Raw genomic sequence first — 19,323 nt, forward strand, 5'->3', positions numbered from 1 at the left:
AAATCCGAACCCTATCTAAATATATTGGATCTGAGTTAGATATGGGTAAGATTCAACCCATTAACATGCCTAGAATTAAGAAACCACTTATCCACTTCCAGAGTATCCTAAAAGATGATTGCCTATGCAATTAAGAGCCTATTGCCCCTAGAGCTGTAAACGAACCGAATCGAACCGAGTATCTCATGTTTGAGCTCTGTTCGTTAAGCAGTTCGAACAACGTTCGTGTTCGTTCGTTAATTTTCGAACTCCAAACCTGTGTTCGTGTTCGGTTCGTTAAGTAAAATTCGTGTTCGAATTCGAGTTCGAGTTCGGCTCGTTTAACATAAACGAGCCGTTCGCGAACATGTTCGAAATGCTCGAATCCAAATTATTTTATGCCTTAAATATGCCATGCAAATTATTAATCATTCTAAAAAATAATTAAAGTACTAAGTGACTAAATTCTATTATTCATTAACTATATAACTAACATTAACATAAAAACAACAAATAAAACAAAGAAATTTGCCCTCCAAATATAAAAGTCCAGCCATAAAATTAACCCTAAAATTTGTTAAATGATAATTATATGTTCGCGAACGTTCGTTAAAACTCTCGAACATGTTCGTGTTCGCGAACGTTCGTTTAGTATGTTAGCGAACGTTCGTTAAAACTCACGAACATGCTCGTGTTCGCTCGATTATTAATCGAACAAAAAAATTCGTTCGAACTCGGTTCGTTTAAAATTTCGAACGAGCCTTTCACGAACACGAACGAGCCGAAACGAACCGAGCTACCGAACAGCTCGGTTCGTTTAACAGCTCTAATTGCCCCTTCTAAGTTCCTTCTGTAAAATGGAGACTACTCTCTCATTATTGGTTCTTGTGTGAGAATGAAAAAAGAAATTTTTTTTGGAAGTTAAGCAGTCAACCCTTGAGTTTCTATATATATTTCCATTAACTCACTTTTCAAGTAAATTTGTGTGGCAAAGTTTAAGAATGATTTCTATTTTATCTGTTAGGTCTGATCCCAAAAAATTGACTAACAAGAATAATAAGATTCTTGTCAACTCAATAATAATAATAACAAAACAAATAAATCAAACAGAGAAACACGAAATTTTACATGGTTCGATTAAATTGATCTACGTTCACGAACAAAAGAGTAGCACATTTACTATAACAGAAAGAGAGTACAAAAAGAGAGAATATAAAATCTTATGAAATATTTCATATGCTCAAAAGGTACCTAAAACTGAAAATACAAAAGAGCATAAATAACATAAATGCTTAATGGCTCAAAGACCTATAATTTACTCTTTTGGTTGATGCCTAACTAAAACTCCTCTCAAATTGGGGCGTAGGCCCCCCAAAACTCTTTTGAACTAGTAACACTTTCAACTCTGCCCAGCGGCGTTAGATGTAGCGCATTATTACTGTACGATGGAATGCGTAGAGAAATTTCTAAAATTATGATGATTTTTAAAAAAATTCTACAAAGGGGGCCTTTTTTGTTGAGCTCGCATTTGCTGAATGCGAGGTCTCCCTGAATTTTCCTACCATCCAAATCAAAAAAAAAAAAAAAAAAACAGACATAGAGGTGTTTTTTTTGAAATTTTGTGAACAAAAGATCTTCCCCTTCAAGTGCAGATGATGCAGAAATGAAGAAGTTACTTATACAACCCAAATTCAGATCGGATTTCGCTCATGAAAGCCAGATATCCAACCCTGGCTCGAAATGTTCACCCACATTTTCTGCACATTTTCTCTTTTTTTTTCTACTGATTTTCTCTCCCTTTTTGGCTCCCCACAGTCTCTCTTCCTCCCTTACTCTCTCTCTGGTTTTCCTTTCTGCTTCAACCGTCACTTCTCCCTCAATCTCCCCTCTCTTTCTCGGTACTTTTTCTTTCTCCTTTGCCCGCTGCTACCCGAAGCTCTTTCTTTGCTTTTTCCTCACTCAGTCCAACCCTGCCATTGTTGTCGAAGAATGAACAGTTGCTTTGCAATTCAATACTACTGCTGCTTGCATTGCTGGTGCTGCCATTGTTAGCACTGATTGCGCAAGCATCCCAGTTCGGGAATGCGAGAGTTTGGTCTTTTTTTTTTTTTTTTCCAAACTGAGCTCGCATTCGCGGAATGCGAGCTCAGTGACCTCGCATTCCACGAATGCGAAAACCCCCATTTCAAGAACAAATGAAAAAAACCGCCCCACTTGTAGAATGATTTTTTTTTTTCATCACAAACCAAGAATTCTCCCGGAATGCGTAGCACTTGTAGTTAAACATAATACTAACTACAAAGTAGGATCTGTGTCATTCTCCTTCAAAAAAAAAAAAAAAAATGTGTCATTCGTGGTACTGATTTGTAAAATGTCAATTACTGAGCATCAGAAACGTGAAATTTCAGCCATCAAATAAAATTGTTCCTGAAAATTTTCTCGAGCTTCAGTAATTCAATCAAGCTTCAGTAATTCTTGAGTCTCGACTGTCCTGCCTCTCAAGTCCAAGGTCGATTAAAACTAACAAAAGAAAAAAATGTGAGACTCAGAAGTCAACGGACGTAACCCAAAATTCCACAAAGTCACCAAAGCCCAAGTCGTCTCTCGGTCTCCCTAGCACATATTAAATGACAAATATTTGCACACTAATTACTGGGCAGAGAGGTGAAGCAAGTATGAATTGATCAGTTGAGGTCCTACTTTGCTTAACTCAGGTTAGACATGCTTGTTTCTTCCCTCTCTGCCACAAATTATGCATGCATTCCGAGACAATGCAGTTCTATTTGTTGCGTTTGTATGAATTTGAAATTGCATGTATTGATTGTGTTTTTGATGGGTTCTTTAGAACTGCTATTAGTATAATCAATAATGCATGATATATTGCCTTGTTGAGTTCGTTTGCTGGCCTAAAAAGTTAAGCCGAAAAGAGAGATGTTTATAACGTTTGTTTAAATAACTACTGCAAACAGAGGAAAGCATATCTACCAGGGAGGAATAAAGCATGAATAAAAGAAATCTGAGATGTTTGTCAAACCCATCTGAACAATTTTACTGTAGTTGAAAGCTTCTGAATTCTTATTCCGTTGGACGGATTTTGAAACTTCCCTGTTATGTTTCTATTTAGTTAGACATAGGACAACATCACTTACTGAGGATAATTATCTTGTTCAACAATCTATGCTCCATTACCTCTGAATCCACATCCTTTCAAATTTCTTTTTCTTTTTCTTGTTTTTTGAATATTTTCTGATACATAGGCTGTCATGTTAACCAAATCAATTTAGGAGAACGAATTTGGTTTTGGCACATTTCGTTGGATTGGACGGCTGTTGAACTTTGGCTGCACCTTTGAACTTGTGTCTTATGAACTTGGTTCTCTTATAGGCAGTATGTAATCTAGTCTAGGTAATAAGATCATAGATCAATTAATGAATCCGTGGAACTAGACGAATTTATGGTTTTTAACTGCAACGGCAGTCTAACTTCTTCACCAGAGTCTTCGTTACAAATTGAATCTGGTGCGTGACTCTAAATCTGGCCTGAACTAGATGAGTTTGAATAGGTTTTTCAATAAGATGGCACGGAGCAAATCGTCCTAATATGATACTTGTTTACAGTCCATCCTATGTTCCTCTTAAGCTTTCTGTGAGGAGCATCAGCAGGGCATTTTGCTCTGATTCTGCTGTCAGCTAATAAGTTACATCAATCCCAGATAAGTATGAAGAAAAGGTGAGGTTTCCACATGTTAAAGCCAAAGAAGAAATGGAATTCACCAAGAGTTCCAATTTCTTCATGAAAATGGTATGTGTACGTTTGAGAAAGATACTGAATGACGCAGATTGTGTTTACCTTGATATAGAAGACCTTGGTTAACTTGGTTCTAAACAGTTCAAACCTACTGGTCAATAAAATGAATAAAGATCACAATTAAGGTATGTCAAAATGTCTAAAAGGGAAAGATGATGTTGGAAAAACTTAGTAGAATCTCTTGTATTGCATAGGAATTATGAATCCACAACTGCAGCTTCTGATATTAGAAAATTTACCATTTTGAGTTGCTGTAAGGTTCATGATTGCTCTTTTCCACTTTCAGAGTATCCTAGTAGATGATCTTCCTGTTCTGCCCACTTATTTGGACGCACATATTGCCCTGTCTATCTTCTTTCTGTAAAATGTAGTTTACTTTCTTACAATCAGTTCTTTCAAGTTCTATATATCTCCATTAACCCAACTTTCTTAGTAAATTTCGTGAGACATTGAGTGCAAGAATTGTTCCTGTTATACAGTCGGTATAAAGCAAAGAAATATGAAAGCTTATATATATTTAACTATTTCAATCCTTTCATGTATTTTATGACTTGGCATCTGGGAGTTAGCTTAGATCTTGAGGAATTGGTTTCCTCTTTCAAACAATAAAGTTCAGAATTTTTTTTCTCATTTAACTGTCGTATGAGCAACTCTAGATTACTGCTGTGTTAGATGCACCACCGGCATTAATTATATCAGTTTACTGTGTAATCCACAGCACCTCCAGTAGAACATGATAGACTACACAGCAAAACCTATGTCGTCGGTGGTGTTGATTTGTAAAATGTCAATTATTGAGCATGAGAAATGAAAAATATCAGACATTAATGAAATTTGTTCCTGATTATTTTCTCAAGTGGTATAAAAAACAGCAAAGGGTTGGTTAAGCTATACTGAGGTCTCTACACCACTATGTTTCTGTACCTAGTACACTAAAGATAAGCAAATAGTAGAAAAATTTTACAGATGGCTCAACCTAACAGTTTAAATTACAGAAGATTAACTTTGCTAATAAATACTTATCAGATGGGCCATATCAGTTTTACTCCAGCAGCTTGTAAATTTGAAGAAAATGGATATTTAATCCTCTCGAGTCTCGACTAGCCACCCAATTGGCCAAGCTAGAACAGCAATTCCAATGCATATAATCCATTGCTTCCAAGACAGTTGCTTTGTATCTGCTAACTCCTTTAACAGTTCCACAATCACTACCTCAAGAAGAATTATCGCTAGGATTACACCCCAAAACATTTTCCTTTTATGTATCCCTTTGAAGAGGTTTCCTTCAACTCTTTTCGTGTTGAATATGACAAAGAGCTCCCAGAGAACAAGGATGTTGAAGATCATGGTATCCTTTATTTTGGGATCCAGGTTGAAGGTTGATTGACCTTTGAACTGTATGGTCAGGAGAACAATGATGGGATAGACAGCTTGTCCCACTATATTCTTCCACATGATGCTTGTTATAAATGGCTGCTCCTGGTCTACTCGTGGCAATTGTCCGAGCTCTTCTGGTGGTTCCTCAATGGTAATAGCAAGTGCAGCCAATGCACCAACTATCAACTTCACCCATAGTACTTGAAATGCTGCATATGGGACTTTACCTGATGAAATGGCCACAACAATATTGATAGTGGGAGGTTCTTTAGCAGAAACTGCTGTTACGAAGTCTATCACAAGACAAGCAATGCTAACAGTAAGTTGGAACTGTGCGTACATCTGGATTTTGTGATACATACCTCTGCCCCACCTCAATACTCTGGCTACAGAATCAAAATTATCGTCCAAAATGATAATGTCCGAGTTCTCCTTTGCTTGGCTAGTCCCGTGAATTCCCAGAGAGAGGCCTGCATCAGCTTCCCTTAGCACAGTTGCGTCCCCTATGCCATGTCCAGTAACTGCAACGACATGGCCTTCCAGTTTCAAGCTTTGGACCATATGAAATTTATCCAAAGTAGAAGCTCGTGCCATCACACGGATTGTGCCACATTTCTCTTTTATCTCTGTTTCTGCGTTACTTTGCAAGCTTTGACAGTCCACTAATTCTCCTGTTGTCTCATCTTGAGTTGGATCAATAATACCACATTCAATGGCTATGGCTCTAGCGGTGGGAAGATCATTTCTTGTGACTAGTTTGATATCCACTCCTGCTTTCTGGCAGTCCATCACAGCCTTTTGTACCTCTGGCCGACATGGGCATTTCAAGCCTAGGCACCCTATGAAAGCTGAGTTTTCTGCTTTCGGCTTGGGGTCGAAGTTTATAGCGTCATCACTATGTTCTTCTGACACTTCTTTATGTGCAAATGCTACGCACCTGAGACCCTTAGACTTCATCTCCTGAAATATTTGCTCCAAGCTTTTTTTTTGCATCTACAGACATATGTTTGACGATCCGATCTTCATCATAATATTGTGAGCACATGGCCAATATGATTTCTGGTTGGCCTTTCTGGTGCACATGAATACTATCACTGGTATTGTTCTTGATCCATATGCTACTTTGAGTGTTCTCAGAATTGAAGATTTCTGGACTGTGAACGGCACAATTTGCTCGAACTTGTTCAACATTGACGTCCATATCTTGGACACTCCACGCCTGAATTGTACTGTGAACTTGACTCTCAAAAAGTTCAATGGGAGATCCTGATGAGGCTTCAGTGCTTCTCAAAAGCATACCTTCACGGAGCAGTCCAAGAACATTTCTTGGGATGATTGAGGAAGTTCCTGCATTGAGAAGCTTGTTGCCGAAACAAAATTCGCTTACTATCAGATGATTCAAGGTAAGACTTCCTCTTTCATCTGTGCAGATTACATCTGCGGAACCAACTGCTTCACAGGCTGAAAGATTTCTTACTAGTGCCTTTTGAGATGCCATCCTGTTGGTTGAGTAAGCAATGGTTATCATGACAGCTAGGAGCAAACCTTCAGGGATGGCAGTTGCAGCAATAGAAACTGGGGTGGCTAGGATCCCTATCAGATCATTGCAGACTTCATGGATATTTGTCTTCCCTGCAGTGAAGTCTGATTTTCCATCCTCATTCCGCATATTCCCGACAAAGTAACGAACAAGCAGTACTACCAGCACCAAGGAAGCAACCATTAAACCGACTTTAGATATTTGTATCATCAGCTCACGTAGCTTCCTTTGTAATGGAGTTCTTTCCTCAATATCATAGCTTTTTGAGCTCAGCAACTTCCCCCATTCTGTGTTGATGCCGACTGCAGTCACAAGCATTCGAGCAGAACCGTTGATCACCTTCATGCCAGAGAGAAAGAATGGATTACCGCTTTCATTGATTTCGACTGATTCCCTCCCTGCTGTCATGCTTGACTCGTCCACTTGTAAAGAGTTCCCGTCTATGAACAAGCCATCAGCAGGAACTTGGTCTCCAGTCTTCAGGCAAATAATATCACCAACAACGGCTTCAAACACTGAGATGTACTTCCGCTGCCCATTCCTGATAACAAAGACAGAGAAGTTATCACGAGCTTTTGATAGCCTAAAGAATTGTCTTCTAGGCCAGAGGTTACTCGAAGTAGTGACCATGATCACCAGAAAGACGGCAACCAATATGCTTCCCCCATCAGACCATCCTCTCAGCCCATGACGTGCTATACCAAAACAGAGTGAAAGTGTTGCACAGATAAGTAGGATAATAATAATGGGATCACCGAAGGCCTCAAACACTGTGTGCCAAACCCTTGGAGTTGGCTTCTGAACAGCGTTTGAACCAAAGTCAAGGCGCCTACGGATAACGTCTTCATCATCACCTGGGATACCCTTTTCAGCATTTGTTCTGAGAAATGAGGCGACGCCTGGAACACCTCCAAGCTGACGAAGCTGCTCAATGTTTTTTTGAGGCGGGCAAGCTCAGATAGGCGTTCTGGTATGATATCAACAACTGTGTCAGATGGAGATGGCAGAAGATTTTCCAACAGCCCACTGTAGTTTTCAGCTGCAATATCCCTTGCTCGAGAGAAGGCATTGATGCTACGGAGCATTGTGCAAATCGCACGCCACCTCTTCTGGGCATCGAAAACTATGGGTGTCAACTCTACTCCTTCGTTGACTACTACTTCCTCCCACCTCTTCTGGGAGGGAGTGGGAAGTAGTGGCGACTCGACAGCATTGAAACTTTCTTCTAAAGTGTGGCTCATTATTGGATTTTTTTTTTTTTTTGGGGACAAAAAGAGATTGATGTCGCTGCCTTCGAATTTACTCTTCTGGTAAGAAAAAGAATTTTGAGATTTTCTATCTCGCACAAGATAAAAGACAAGTACAGAAATCGGAGGGAGATAAAAGCTAATGGTTCACGATCTCAACCAATTTGACTAACTGCATGAAAAGATTTTAGAAAACCTGTTGCATGAGTTGGGTGTGTTGGTTGATGCAATACCCGGTGCTGATTGTATTTATAGAATCAGAAGCATATGATGTGAACCGTCATGCATAAAGCATCTGTTTCTTTCTCGCTTTTCAAATGTAATGAGCCATTAAACGTAACGTAACAGACTGACTTTGAACCTTCGCTTTTCAAATGTAGTGAGCAAGACTTTAAACGTAAAAGAAAAGGAGGACTGAAAAGAGCTGGAAATTACTGGTAATCATCCCAAATACTTTGAACCTTGGCTTTTCAAATGTAATGAGCCACGCGGTTTTATCTAGCGTCAGCTTCTACGGCTTATGCATCTGCATGCGTCAACATCCGGAAGTCTCAGTGTATAATTCTAACATGCGTCAACATATGTTGGTTGATTAACATATTATGTAACTAAGGTGGCATTACTAACTTTCAAGCTTTTTATTTGTTACAGAAAAAAATCCCTTTCCTTGTTCGCAAAATTCAATTCAGTTAGAATGAACATTAAACAAGTAATCATGAGACCTCTGATTTAACTCTTCAATTTTTCACTTTCTTTGCTCCCCTTATAAGGTTTAAAATTTTCCTTAAACAACAACGACAACAATAATAGTAGTAGTGAATGACCCCTTTTCTTCCTGGATGACAATACTGCAAATTCTTGCACTAAAGTAATTTTTGCCCATAATGGGACCAATCATCTTGAAATCATTGGGCACTATAATATGACTTCTTTGAAAGTGTAGCAACTTAATTACGACTTCTTCAAATATAGCTATCCACTGGCCTTGGTTCCATAAAATTGTGAGAGTCTGAGTTCCTCCAAACTCTTCATTTTAACTCGCTCCGACTCGGTGACGGCTGAGTCATTGACATGTCGGTGCCAATCGTGCTCGCCATCGATGATTCTCAGAAGCAGAGGATCGGTCAGGAGAGCTCCGTGGCGCTTTTGGATGATCAGAACTAGGGCTGCAAACGAGCCGAGTCGAGCTTTGGCCTTATCGAGTCGAGCCTTGACTTAATTTCATCGAACTCGAACTCGAACTCGAGCTCGACGAGCTGGTAATTTTCAAGCTCGAGCTCGAAAAAAATAAAAATAACTATTTTATTTTTTTAAAAAATAAATAAAATAATATTTTTTCTTAATAAATAATAAAATATTAAGGATATTTATGTAATTTTACTATTAAAATAAAAATAAAAAAAAAATATATATATATACTCGAGTTCGCGAGCCGGCTCGCGAGCTAACGAGGTTAATGTTTTTAGCTCGAGCTCGAGTCGAGCTCGAATCGAGCTGCTCGCGAGCGGTTTGATTTGTTTGCACCCCTAATCAGAACAATCCAATTGCCATTTTGAAAGAGTAAGGCCATTTTCGTCATTTTATTCTGTATGATTATTTGAGAAAATGTTATGTATCTGGTGATTAGTTTTGTTTTAACACTATCCGGTTTTTATTGGTTTTAGCTAATCTCATTGGCTTTCAATCAATTACTTGACTTTTAATGGGTTGTTGTTGATTTTAGCTTATCTCATTTGCTGTCAAATCAATTATGTGAGGCTTTTTTTCTTTTGGGTGGTTGACGGCGTGATAAAAGAGGACTGTTTACAATAAAAATTGGAATCTTGATGTTTAACTACAAAAAAAGAAATTGGGTTACTAATGGAAAGATATTCTGTCATGAAAATCGTGACAGCTATGTTTAGTTAATTCAAGTTCGTTGGAGTAGAAAAGAAGCTAAAGAATTTTTTATTTTTTTTTTATGAAATCAATTTCTTGTGAGTGTAACATTAGTACTTCACATGTGAAACCATGCAGGTGGGAATTATTTTCATATTTTTTCTTTGGTTTTACGAAATTAGCTGGTTTATGTTTTAGGAAATTTGCTGGTTGTATAAACAGAAAAATGTCTAATACTTATATTACTCTTTTCTTTTCTGACTAATTTTGAAATTTAGTTGGTGATATGTGGTAAACAGGAATGGGTACTTCCAAATTGTTTTCTGGGATTGTCAAAATGAAATAACTGGTGATCCCAATTCACTGATGGAGTTTAGTGTCACTTTGTTTCGTTCATGTGGGAAGTTGCAGACCTGTGTTTTCATGAACACTAGTAAAGAAATAAAACATCTGCCTGAGATGAGTTTTAGAGAAAAGCTTATGCAGAATGGTTACATGGCATGCATAAATTACATAGCAAAATCTAGAAAGAGGCTTAGTGTGTCTTCTAACCAGGGCATGAGGCAGCATATTTGTTTTATTAGGACTAAACACCATAACTTTAAATAATTGGAAAATTATCAATAATTCAGTCGTCTTTCGGCGAATGTTTAGTATCCATACACTAGAAAAATGCCTGATGGGTTCATTTCTAATTAAATAGGCTTTGCAGGGACATACATCTTTTATATGAATTCATCCGTATTTTTAACCAACGTGGTAGCGTGTTTGTTGCAATTAAGATGGCTTTTACTTTGAATGGCCTTTTACTTATTCTTCGGCACCAGTTTTTCATAAAATTTACCTTTTTGCTGCTCTTGAAAAGGACGCAAGTTGGCTGGTCTTCTAAAAAATATTGCGCTTCAAATAATATGTAAATTCATTTTGCATGCATGGGTATGTTACTTTTTCTCGGCCCCTTTTGGTAGAATCTGTTGCTATCAAAGTTATAAAAAGCAATTAGCTGAAAATTTTTTGATTACATTGATAGCTGATTTGTTGAGCTCATACTGATTTCTCATATTGGAGGGATGTGCAACTAACAACATTTCATGCTTCAAACTGTTTGCACAAGCAACTATATATATATATATATATATATGGAGCACTCATCCGTGTTCGGCTTACTGGATAATGGGCTACAATATATATAAGCATGATTACCAAATTGGATAGTGTAAGTCTTCACATATGATGTAAGGAGACAGAGGCAAAGTATATAAGTTTCGAAGTTTTGACAGGAATGGGTATTGCAAGTACCTGTTCCTGTTTTATGCAGTGATGTAATCCATTTATGGTGGGATTGTGCTTCATGCTTGATGTCTATCTTACACTTAATGGTGGTTTATACTGTACTTCTCCTGTTAATTGTGATTCTTGTGGTTTGATGCCTATCTTCGGCTTCTTTTTCTTCTTCTTCTCCAAAGTTAGATTTGCCAATTTCCAAGCTTCCAAATCTAACCAAATAGATTAATAGAGAAGATATCACCTATTTCCTGCTGTCCTGAATATATCTCAAAGTTTATGACTTGCCTGGTATTTTAATTTCTCATCTATGATATCGTACAATTGCAGCATTGAGATTTACAAGCACAATAAAGAAGAACGTATAGCAAGAACATGGGGAACCACTGCCCCTGGCTTACCTTATGTTGAGGAAACCATTACCAATGCTGGAAACTGGCTGATTGGCGGTGATTTGGAGGTTATTGAACCGGTGAAGTATAATGATGGTCTTGACCGGTTCCGCCTCTCTCCATCAGAACTACGTGAGGAATTTACAAAGCGCAATGCTGATGCCGTGTTTGCTTTTCAACTTAGAAATCCTGTCCATAACGGTCACGCTCTATTAATGACTGATACACGCCGCCGGCTTCTGGAGATGGGATATAAGAATCCTATACTTCTGCTTCATCCACTTGGAGGTTACACCAAGGCTGATGATGTTCCACTTAGTTGGAGGATGAAACAACATGAGAAGGTTTGTATAGCTTTACAATTTGACCTGCAATGAGTTTGTTAAAAAATAGTTTCCTTATGTCAGACCATGTGACTCATGATGAAGAATTTTACTCGCTTGTTTTCCATTGATGGATTTGGAAGTCTATAATGTCCAAGTGATAACATGGCAATTTTCATCAGATATGTTCACTTTGCGATGCCTTCTGGGCATTGGCTGGTCTCATCCTGTGAATCAGGAGAATAACATAAAAACAATAAAAGCTAACCAATCTACTGCAAGGATTTTGTTGAACTTGGTGGCTGTTTCATATGAATCCACTTCTGTGATTGAAATCAAACCTCATTTGCATCCTGATTTGGATTCTTTATTCTTGTAGGTGCTTGAAGATGGTGTTCTTGATCCAGAGACCACTGTGGTATCTATATTTCCATCACCAATGCACTATGCTGGACCAACTGAGGTACAATGGCATGCAAAGGCTCGCATCAATGCTGGTGCTAACTTTTATATTGTGGGTCGAGACCCTGCTGGCATGGGCCATCCACTGGAGAAAAGAGATTTGTATGATGCAGATCATGGGAAGAAGGTACTGAGCATGGCTCCTGGACTGGAGCGGCTGAGCATCCTGCCTTTCCGGGTAAATAAACTGTCTTCTTCTGATTATCTTTCAGAAGCTAAATATCAAACTCTAACCAAAAAGGGAATTAAAGTAGTCATTTGGATATTAATTAGTTGGCTTTTACTGCAGGTGGCTGCATATGATAAAACTCAGAGTAAAATGGCATTCTTTGATCCATCAAGGCCACAAGATTTTCTTTTTATATCCGGGACCAAGGTATCATCCATGTGGTATTATTTTACCTATTCTTTCTGTATATTATTTCGATCTTTTCCATTTGTTGATCGTTCTATTTAACCACCTGAATCGATTTCTCTAAGAGGCAAATATTGCTAGAACAATTTCTGCTTCTGGCTTCCTTTTGTGTGTGTGTATCTAACAGTATACGTGCCTTTATCAGATGCGAACACTTGCAAAGAACAGGGAGAACCCCCCAGATGGATTTATGTGCCCTGGTGGCTGGCAAGTCTTGGTTTGATTATTACGAGAGTCTAACCCTCTCTGAGAATGGAAAACTACCTGTACCTGTCCCAGCTTGATAAAATGAGCTGTGTAAATATGTACTATTTGATGTTTGGGAGAAACCTTGAATCTCTAAATCTCCAACGTCCGGGTTTGAGAATTTAGAAAAGACTCTGCTGGAGCTGGATTGTGAATCTTGCTGAGGCATTGTTAAATAGAGTGGACACTTCGCCTCATATCTTGTAATGCAACATGCACATGCATCGTGTGCTGTTGTGTAAGTGTGTGCTGTCAATGAAGAAATGGATTGTGAATTGCTTGTTAAAACATACAAATCTCATAGCATTAGCTTTTACTACAACTTGGATGATCAGGACTGCGTCATAGTTCATGCAGCCAGTGCAGAATCAGTTAAATCAGACAAGAATTGGAAGAAAAGTTGCATCAATGTGTTTGATGGTCTCGATGTTGAATTGACGGCCAATTTTGACAAATCATTGTCGAAGTGAAAACGTATAAAAATTATGGGATTTCTTCAGTTTACCCGCCTAAACTATGACCAGATAGCGAATACCCCAGAAATTTCACATAGGTAAACGGCAGCAGTTAGATTTTATTTTTTCTCTTTTCAGAGGAAATATGCGATAGTACTTCCGTACTCTAACCTTATAATACTCATGGATACGTGAGAGACCTATGATTATTTTCGTAAAAAAAAAAAGTCAGTCAAATTGATATTACTAACATTGTGTAAGAAGAACATGTTAATGTTAAGAAGAACAACTATGTTTAATGTTTTAGTCCATTGCTTCCATTCCATGTTAGTTGCTCTGTATCTGCAAAATTATTCATCAGTTCTACAGTCAATACCTGAAGAAAGAATTATCATTCCAATAACATTTTAAAAAATTTTCCTTCTGATGTAATTCTCTAAAGACGTTTTCTTGAATTATCTTTCGTGTTAATATGACAAAGAGCTGCCAGAGAATTAAGGATGATTTCGATAGCAAATACCCCTCAACTTTGATAAGTAAACGGCGGTGGTTAGATTAGATGCTCCCATGCTCTAACCTTACACTAATAATCGGGGATGAGTGAGGAATGTATGGTCATTTTCGTAAACAATAATGTCAGTCAAAGGGGAACATTAATTTAGGAGAATGAATTTGGTTTTTGCACATTTGTTAGATTGGACGGCTGTTTAACGTTGGCTGCACCTTTGAACTTGTGTCTTATGAACTTGGTTCTCTTATAGCCAGTATGTAATCTAGTCTAGGTAATAAGATCATAGATCAATTAATGAATCCGGGGAACTAGACGGATTAGACGTTTATGGTTTTCAACTGCAACGGCAGTTTAACTTCCTCACCAGAGTCTTCGTTACAAATTGAATCTGGTGCCTGACTCTAAATCTGCCCTGAACTAGGTGAGTTTGGATAGGTCTTTCAATAAGATGGCACGGAGCAAATTGTCCTTCTATGATACTTGCTTACAGTCCATCCTATGTTCCTCTTGTTGGTGTATTTTAATAAAATCTTAATTTTTTCCTTGACCAAATCTTTACAAGGAGTTATAATAATTTATTTTGGAAGTTATTTGAATTATAATTGTGGGAGTTTCATTACAAGGAGTTATAATAATTTATTTGGGAGTTATGGGAATTATAATAGTGGGAGTTACAATGCATTTTAAATGGAGTTATTATACAATTATTTGAATTAGAGTTACAAATGAATTATTTGTTCAAATGAGGATTAATTGAGTCTCTATAACCCATTCAAATTTGGATTAATTTTTTAGGTTACAAATTCTACCAATTGACTACAATTTAATATGGAAAAACCGTTACACATTTTCAACCCTTTTTTCTTAAGGTTTTGTAGCCTATAAATAGTGAAATTCTTTGGAGAATTTTGAGATACATTTCTCTCAATAAAGATCATTCTAAATTCTATTTTCCTCAACTCATTTCTTTCTCCCTCATTCTATTTTCTTTGGGCAAAGTAAGATATGGGAAGCTTCTGCTTCTCTTGGTTGTGCAGATCAAAGGAAGCAACAACTATAGAGTTGGGCTGTTGTATCTGGAGGCGGCGCGCTAGAAGACCTTCTGCATCGTTTAAAAAATACCGTAGGGGCGCGTATCGTCTTAAAGAGAGCGTTTAAACGCGCCTCAGCCCTACCGAACTTTTTAGTAGCTGTCAATTCAAGGTAGTCGGATTGAGATCATAAGCTGTTCATATCCAATAATTTTAAGATCTAGTTTGCGCATCAACCCATGCCAAAATAACTTTGATGGTACAAATTATTTGCATTTATTAATGCAATATTGAGGTATGAGATTTTGTGAATTTCTTTGTTAAATTTTTACCAAAGAAATTACTATTACTTATATGATTAATTTGGTCTAGAACCAACACCTCTTAAGCTTTCTGTGAGGAGCATCAGCACTCAGCAGGGCATTTTTCTCTGATTCTGCTGTCAGCTAATAAGTTACATCAATCCTAGATAAGTATGAAGAAAAGGTGAGGTTTCCACATGTTAAAGCCAAAGAAGAAACGGAATTCACCAATAGTTCAAATTTTTTCATGAAAATGGTATGTGTACGTTTGAGAAAGATACTGAATGACGCAGACTGTCTTTACCTTGATATAGAAGACCTTGGTTCTAAACAATTCTAACCTACTGGTCAACAAAATGAATAAAGATCACAATTGATGATGTTGGAAAACCTTAGTAGAATCTCTCGTATTGCATAGGAATTATGAATCCACAACTGCAGCTTCTGATATTAGAAAATCTACCATTTTGAGTTGCTGTAAGGTTCATGATTACTCTTTTCCACTTTCAGAGTATCCTAGTAGATGATCTTCCTGTTTTGCCTACTTATTTGGATGCACATATTGCCCTGTCTATCTTCTTTCTGTAAAATGAAGTTACTCTCTTACAATTAGTCTTTGTGTGGAAGTGATAAAAGTTCTTTCAGAACTCAACCAATTAAGTTCTATATATTTTCCCATTAGCCCAACTTTCTTAGTAAATTTCACGAGACATTGAGTGCAAGAATGGTTTGTGTTATACAGTCCGTATAAAGCAAAGAAATATGTAAGTTTATATAAAGTGCTTAGGCTTTGTACATATTTAAAAAAAACAGCAAAAGGTTGGTTAAGCTATGCTGAGGTCTCTAAGCCACTATGTTTCTGTACCTAGGATACAGATGGCTCAACCTAACAGTTGAAATTACAGAAGATTAACTTTGCTAATAAATACTTATCAGATGGGCCATATGAGTTTTACTCCAGCAGCTTATAAATGTGAAGAAAATGGATATTCTATCCTCTCGACCAGCCACCCCATTGGCCAAGCTAGAACAGAAATTCCAATGCATATAATCCATTGCTTCCAAGACAGTTGCTTTGTATCTGTTAACTCTTTTAACAGTTCCACAATCAATACCTGAAGAAGAATTATCGCTAGGATTACACCCCAAAACATTTTCCTTTTATGTATCCCTTTGAAGAAGTTTCCTTCAACTCTTTTCATGTTGAATATGACAAAGAGCTCCCAGAGAACAAGGATGTTGAAGATCATGGTATCCTTTATTTTGGCATCCAGGTTGAAGGTTGATTGACCTTTGAACTGTATGTTCAGCAGAACAATGATAGGATAGACAGCTTGTCCCACTATATTCTTCCACATGATGCTGGTTATAAATGGCTGCTCCCGGTTGACTGGTGGCAATTGTCTGAGCTCTTCTGGTGGTTCCTCAATGGTGATAGCAAGTGCAGCCAATGCACCAACTATCAACTTCACCCATAGTACTTGAAATGCTGCATATGGGACTTTACCTGATGAAATGGCCGCAACAATATTGATAGTGGGAGGTTCTTTAGCAGAAACTGCTGTTACGAAGTCTATCACAAGACAAGCAATGCTAACAGAAAGTTGGAACTGTGCGTACATCTGGATTTTGTGATACATACCTCTACCCCACCTCAATACTCTGGCTACAGAAACAAAATTATCGTCCAAAATGATAATGTCCGAGTTCTCCTTTGCTTGGCTAGTCCCTTGAATTCCCAGAGAGAGACCTGCATCAGCTTCCCTTAGCACAGTTGCGTCCCCGATGCTATGTCCAGTAACTGCAACGACATGGCCTCTCTGTTTCAAGCCTTGGACCATATGAAGTTTATCCAAAGTAGAAGCTCGTGCCATCACACGGATTGTGCCACATTTCTCTTTTATCTCTGTTTCTGCATTACTTTGCAAGCTTTGACGGTCCACTAATTCTCCTGTTGTCTCATCTTGAGTTGGATCAATAATACCACATTCAATGGCTATGGCTCTAGCGGTGGGAAGATCATTTCTTGTGACTAGTTTGATATCCACTCCTGCTTTCTGGCAGTCCATCACAGCCTTTTGTACCTCTGGCCGACATGGGCATTTCAAGCCTAGGCACCCTATGAAAGCTGAGTTTTCTGCTTTCGGCTTGGGGTCGAAGTTTATAGCGTCATCACTATGTTCTTCTGACACTTCTTTATGTGCAAATGCTACGCACCTGAGACCCTTAGACTTCATCTCCTGAAATATTTGCTCCAAGCTTTTTTTTTGCATCTACAGACATATGTTTGACGATCCGATCTTCATCATAATATTGTGAGCACATGGCCAATATGATTTCTGGTTGGCCTTTCTGGTGCACATGAATACTATCACTGGTATTGTTCTTGATCCATATGCTACTTTGAGTGTTCTCAGAATTGAAGATTTCTGGACTGTGAACGGCACAATTTGCTCGAACTTGTTCAACATTGACGTCCATATCTTGGACACTCCACGCCTGAATTGTACTGTGAACTTGACTCTCAAAAAGTTCAATGGGAGATCCTGATGAGGCTTCAGTGCTTCTCAAAAGCATACCTTCACGGAGCAGTCCAAGAACATTTCTTGGGATGATTGAGGAAGTTCCTGCATTGAGAAGCTTGTTGCCGAAACAAAATTCGCTTACTATCAGATGATTCAAGGTAAGACTTCCTCTTTCATCTGTGCAGATTACATCTGCGGAACCAACTGCTTCACAGGCTGAAAGATTTCTTACTAGTGCCTTTTGAGATGCCATCCTGTTGGTTGAGTAAGCAATGGTTATCATGACAGCTAGGAGCAAACCTTCAGGGATGGCAGTTGCAGCAATAGAAACTGGGGTGGCTAGGATCCCTATCAGATCATTGCAGACTTCATGGATATTTGTCTTCCCGGCAGTGAAGTCTGATTTTCCATCCTCATTCCGCATATTCCCGACAAAGTAACGAACAAGCAGTACTACCAGCACCAAGGAAGCAACCCTTAAACCGACTTTAGATATTTGTATCGTCAGCTCACGTAGCTTCCTTTGTAATGGAGTTCTTTCCTCAATATCATAGCTTTTTGAGCTCAGCATCTTCCCCCATTCTGTGTTGATGCCGACTGCAGTCACAAGCATTCGAGCAGAACCGTTGATCACCTTCGTGCCAGAGAGAAAGAATGGATTACAGCTTTTATTGATTTCGACTGATTCCCTCCAAGCTGCGATGCATGACTCGTTCACCTGTAAGGGATTCCCATCTATGAATAAGCCATCAGCAGGAACTTGGTCTCCAGTCTTCAAACAAATAATATCCCCAACAACGGCTTCAAACACTGAGATGCGCATCTGTTGCCCATTTTTTATGACGGAGACGGAGAATTTGTCACGAGCTTTCCATAGCTTAAAGAATTGTCTTCTTGGCCAGAGGTTACTCGTGGCAGTCACCATGATCACAAGAATGACAGCGACAAATATGCTTCCCCCATCAGACCATCCTCTCCGCCCATGACGTGTTATACCAAAACAGACTGAAAGTGTTGCACAGACAAGTAGGATAATAATGATGGGATCTCTGACGGTCTCAAGCACAATGGGTAAAGTTTTTGGAGTTGGCTTCTGGATAGTGTTTGAACCAAAGTTATGGCGCCTACGTGCAATTTCCTCATCATCACCTTGGATACCGCTTTCAGCATCGGATTTGAGATATGAGGCAACTCCTGGAACGCCTCCAAGCTGATGAAGCTGCTCGACGTTTTTGTGGCGGGCAAGCTCAGATAGGCATTCTAGTGTAACAATTTTTTTCACGGGAGTAGGCTCAGATAAGCGTTCTGGCATAACATCGATAACTGTATCAAACGGAGATGGTAAAGGATTGTCCAACAGCCCGCTTTGGTTCCCAGGTGCAATATCTTTTGCTCGACAGAAGGCGTTGATGCTATAGAGCGTTGTCCAAAATGCCCGCAACCTCTTCTGGGCATCGAAAACTATGGGTGTCAACTCTACTCCGTCGTTAACTACTACTTCCTCTTTTACAGAAGAGAAGCGTCTGATGCTCCGGACGGTGATAGATAT

The 19,323-nt window shown here is 38.6% G+C and overlaps 4 protein-coding genes and 1 pseudogene across 4 annotated transcripts in view; 1 reads left to right on the forward strand and 4 right to left on the reverse strand.

The window, feature by feature from the left end:
* Positions 1-4,866: 4,866 nt before the first annotated feature.
* LOC113765015 (putative calcium-transporting ATPase 13, plasma membrane-type) lies at positions 4,867-5,952 on the reverse strand. The gene has a single exon (XM_027309066.1). The coding sequence runs from the start codon at positions 5,950-5,952 to the stop codon at positions 4,867-4,869; it is 1,086 nt and encodes a 361-aa protein (XP_027164867.1).
* A 157-nt stretch (positions 5,953-6,109) lies between these two features.
* LOC113765016 (calcium-transporting ATPase 12, plasma membrane-type-like) lies at positions 6,110-7,944 on the reverse strand. The gene is made up of 2 exons (XM_027309067.1): positions 7,558-7,944; positions 6,110-7,501 (listed from the first exon to the last, which is right to left on the reverse strand). Exons 1-2 carry the CDS (start codon positions 7,942-7,944, stop codon positions 6,110-6,112), a joined length of 1,779 nt encoding a protein of 592 aa, XP_027164868.1.
* A 700-nt stretch (positions 7,945-8,644) lies between these two features.
* On the forward strand, positions 8,645-13,246 carry LOC113765017 (annotated as a pseudogene).
* A 2,968-nt stretch (positions 13,247-16,214) lies between these two features.
* Positions 16,215-17,318, reverse strand: LOC113765019 (putative calcium-transporting ATPase 13, plasma membrane-type). The gene has a single exon (XM_027309070.1). It carries the CDS (start codon positions 17,316-17,318, stop codon positions 16,215-16,217), a length of 1,104 nt encoding a protein of 367 aa, XP_027164871.1.
* Positions 17,319-17,475: 157 nt separating this feature from the next.
* Positions 17,476-19,323, reverse strand: part of LOC113765020 (calcium-transporting ATPase 12, plasma membrane-type-like) — a 12,950-nt gene continuing 11,102 nt past the window's right edge. The window contains exon 2 of the mRNA XM_027309071.1: positions 17,476-19,297. Within this exon, the coding sequence (XP_027164872.1) occupies positions 17,476-19,297 (1,822 nt within the window). The remainder of the gene's footprint in view (positions 19,298-19,323) is intronic.

Source organism: Coffea eugenioides, chromosome 3 (assembly GCF_003713205.1).
Source record: "Coffea eugenioides isolate CCC68of chromosome 3, Ceug_1.0, whole genome shotgun sequence".
NCBI classification, from domain to species: Eukaryota; Viridiplantae; Streptophyta; class Magnoliopsida; order Gentianales; family Rubiaceae; genus Coffea; species Coffea eugenioides.

Coding starts and splice junctions, on each gene's coding strand:
- LOC113765016 (XM_027309067.1), bottom strand. CDS start 7,944: ATGAGCCACACTTTAGAAGAAAGTTTCAATGCTGTCGAGTCGCCACTA. Junction 7,502..7,557: donor TGCTGAAAAGGGTATCCCAG/GTGATGATGAAG, acceptor AACGCTGTTCAG/AAGCCAACTCCAAGGGTTTG.
- LOC113765019 (XM_027309070.1), bottom strand. CDS start 17,318: ATGGACTGCCAGAAAGCAGGAGTGGATATCAAACTAGTCACAAGAAAT.
- LOC113765015 (XM_027309066.1), bottom strand. CDS start 5,952: ATGGACTGCCAGAAAGCAGGAGTGGATATCAAACTAGTCACAAGAAAT.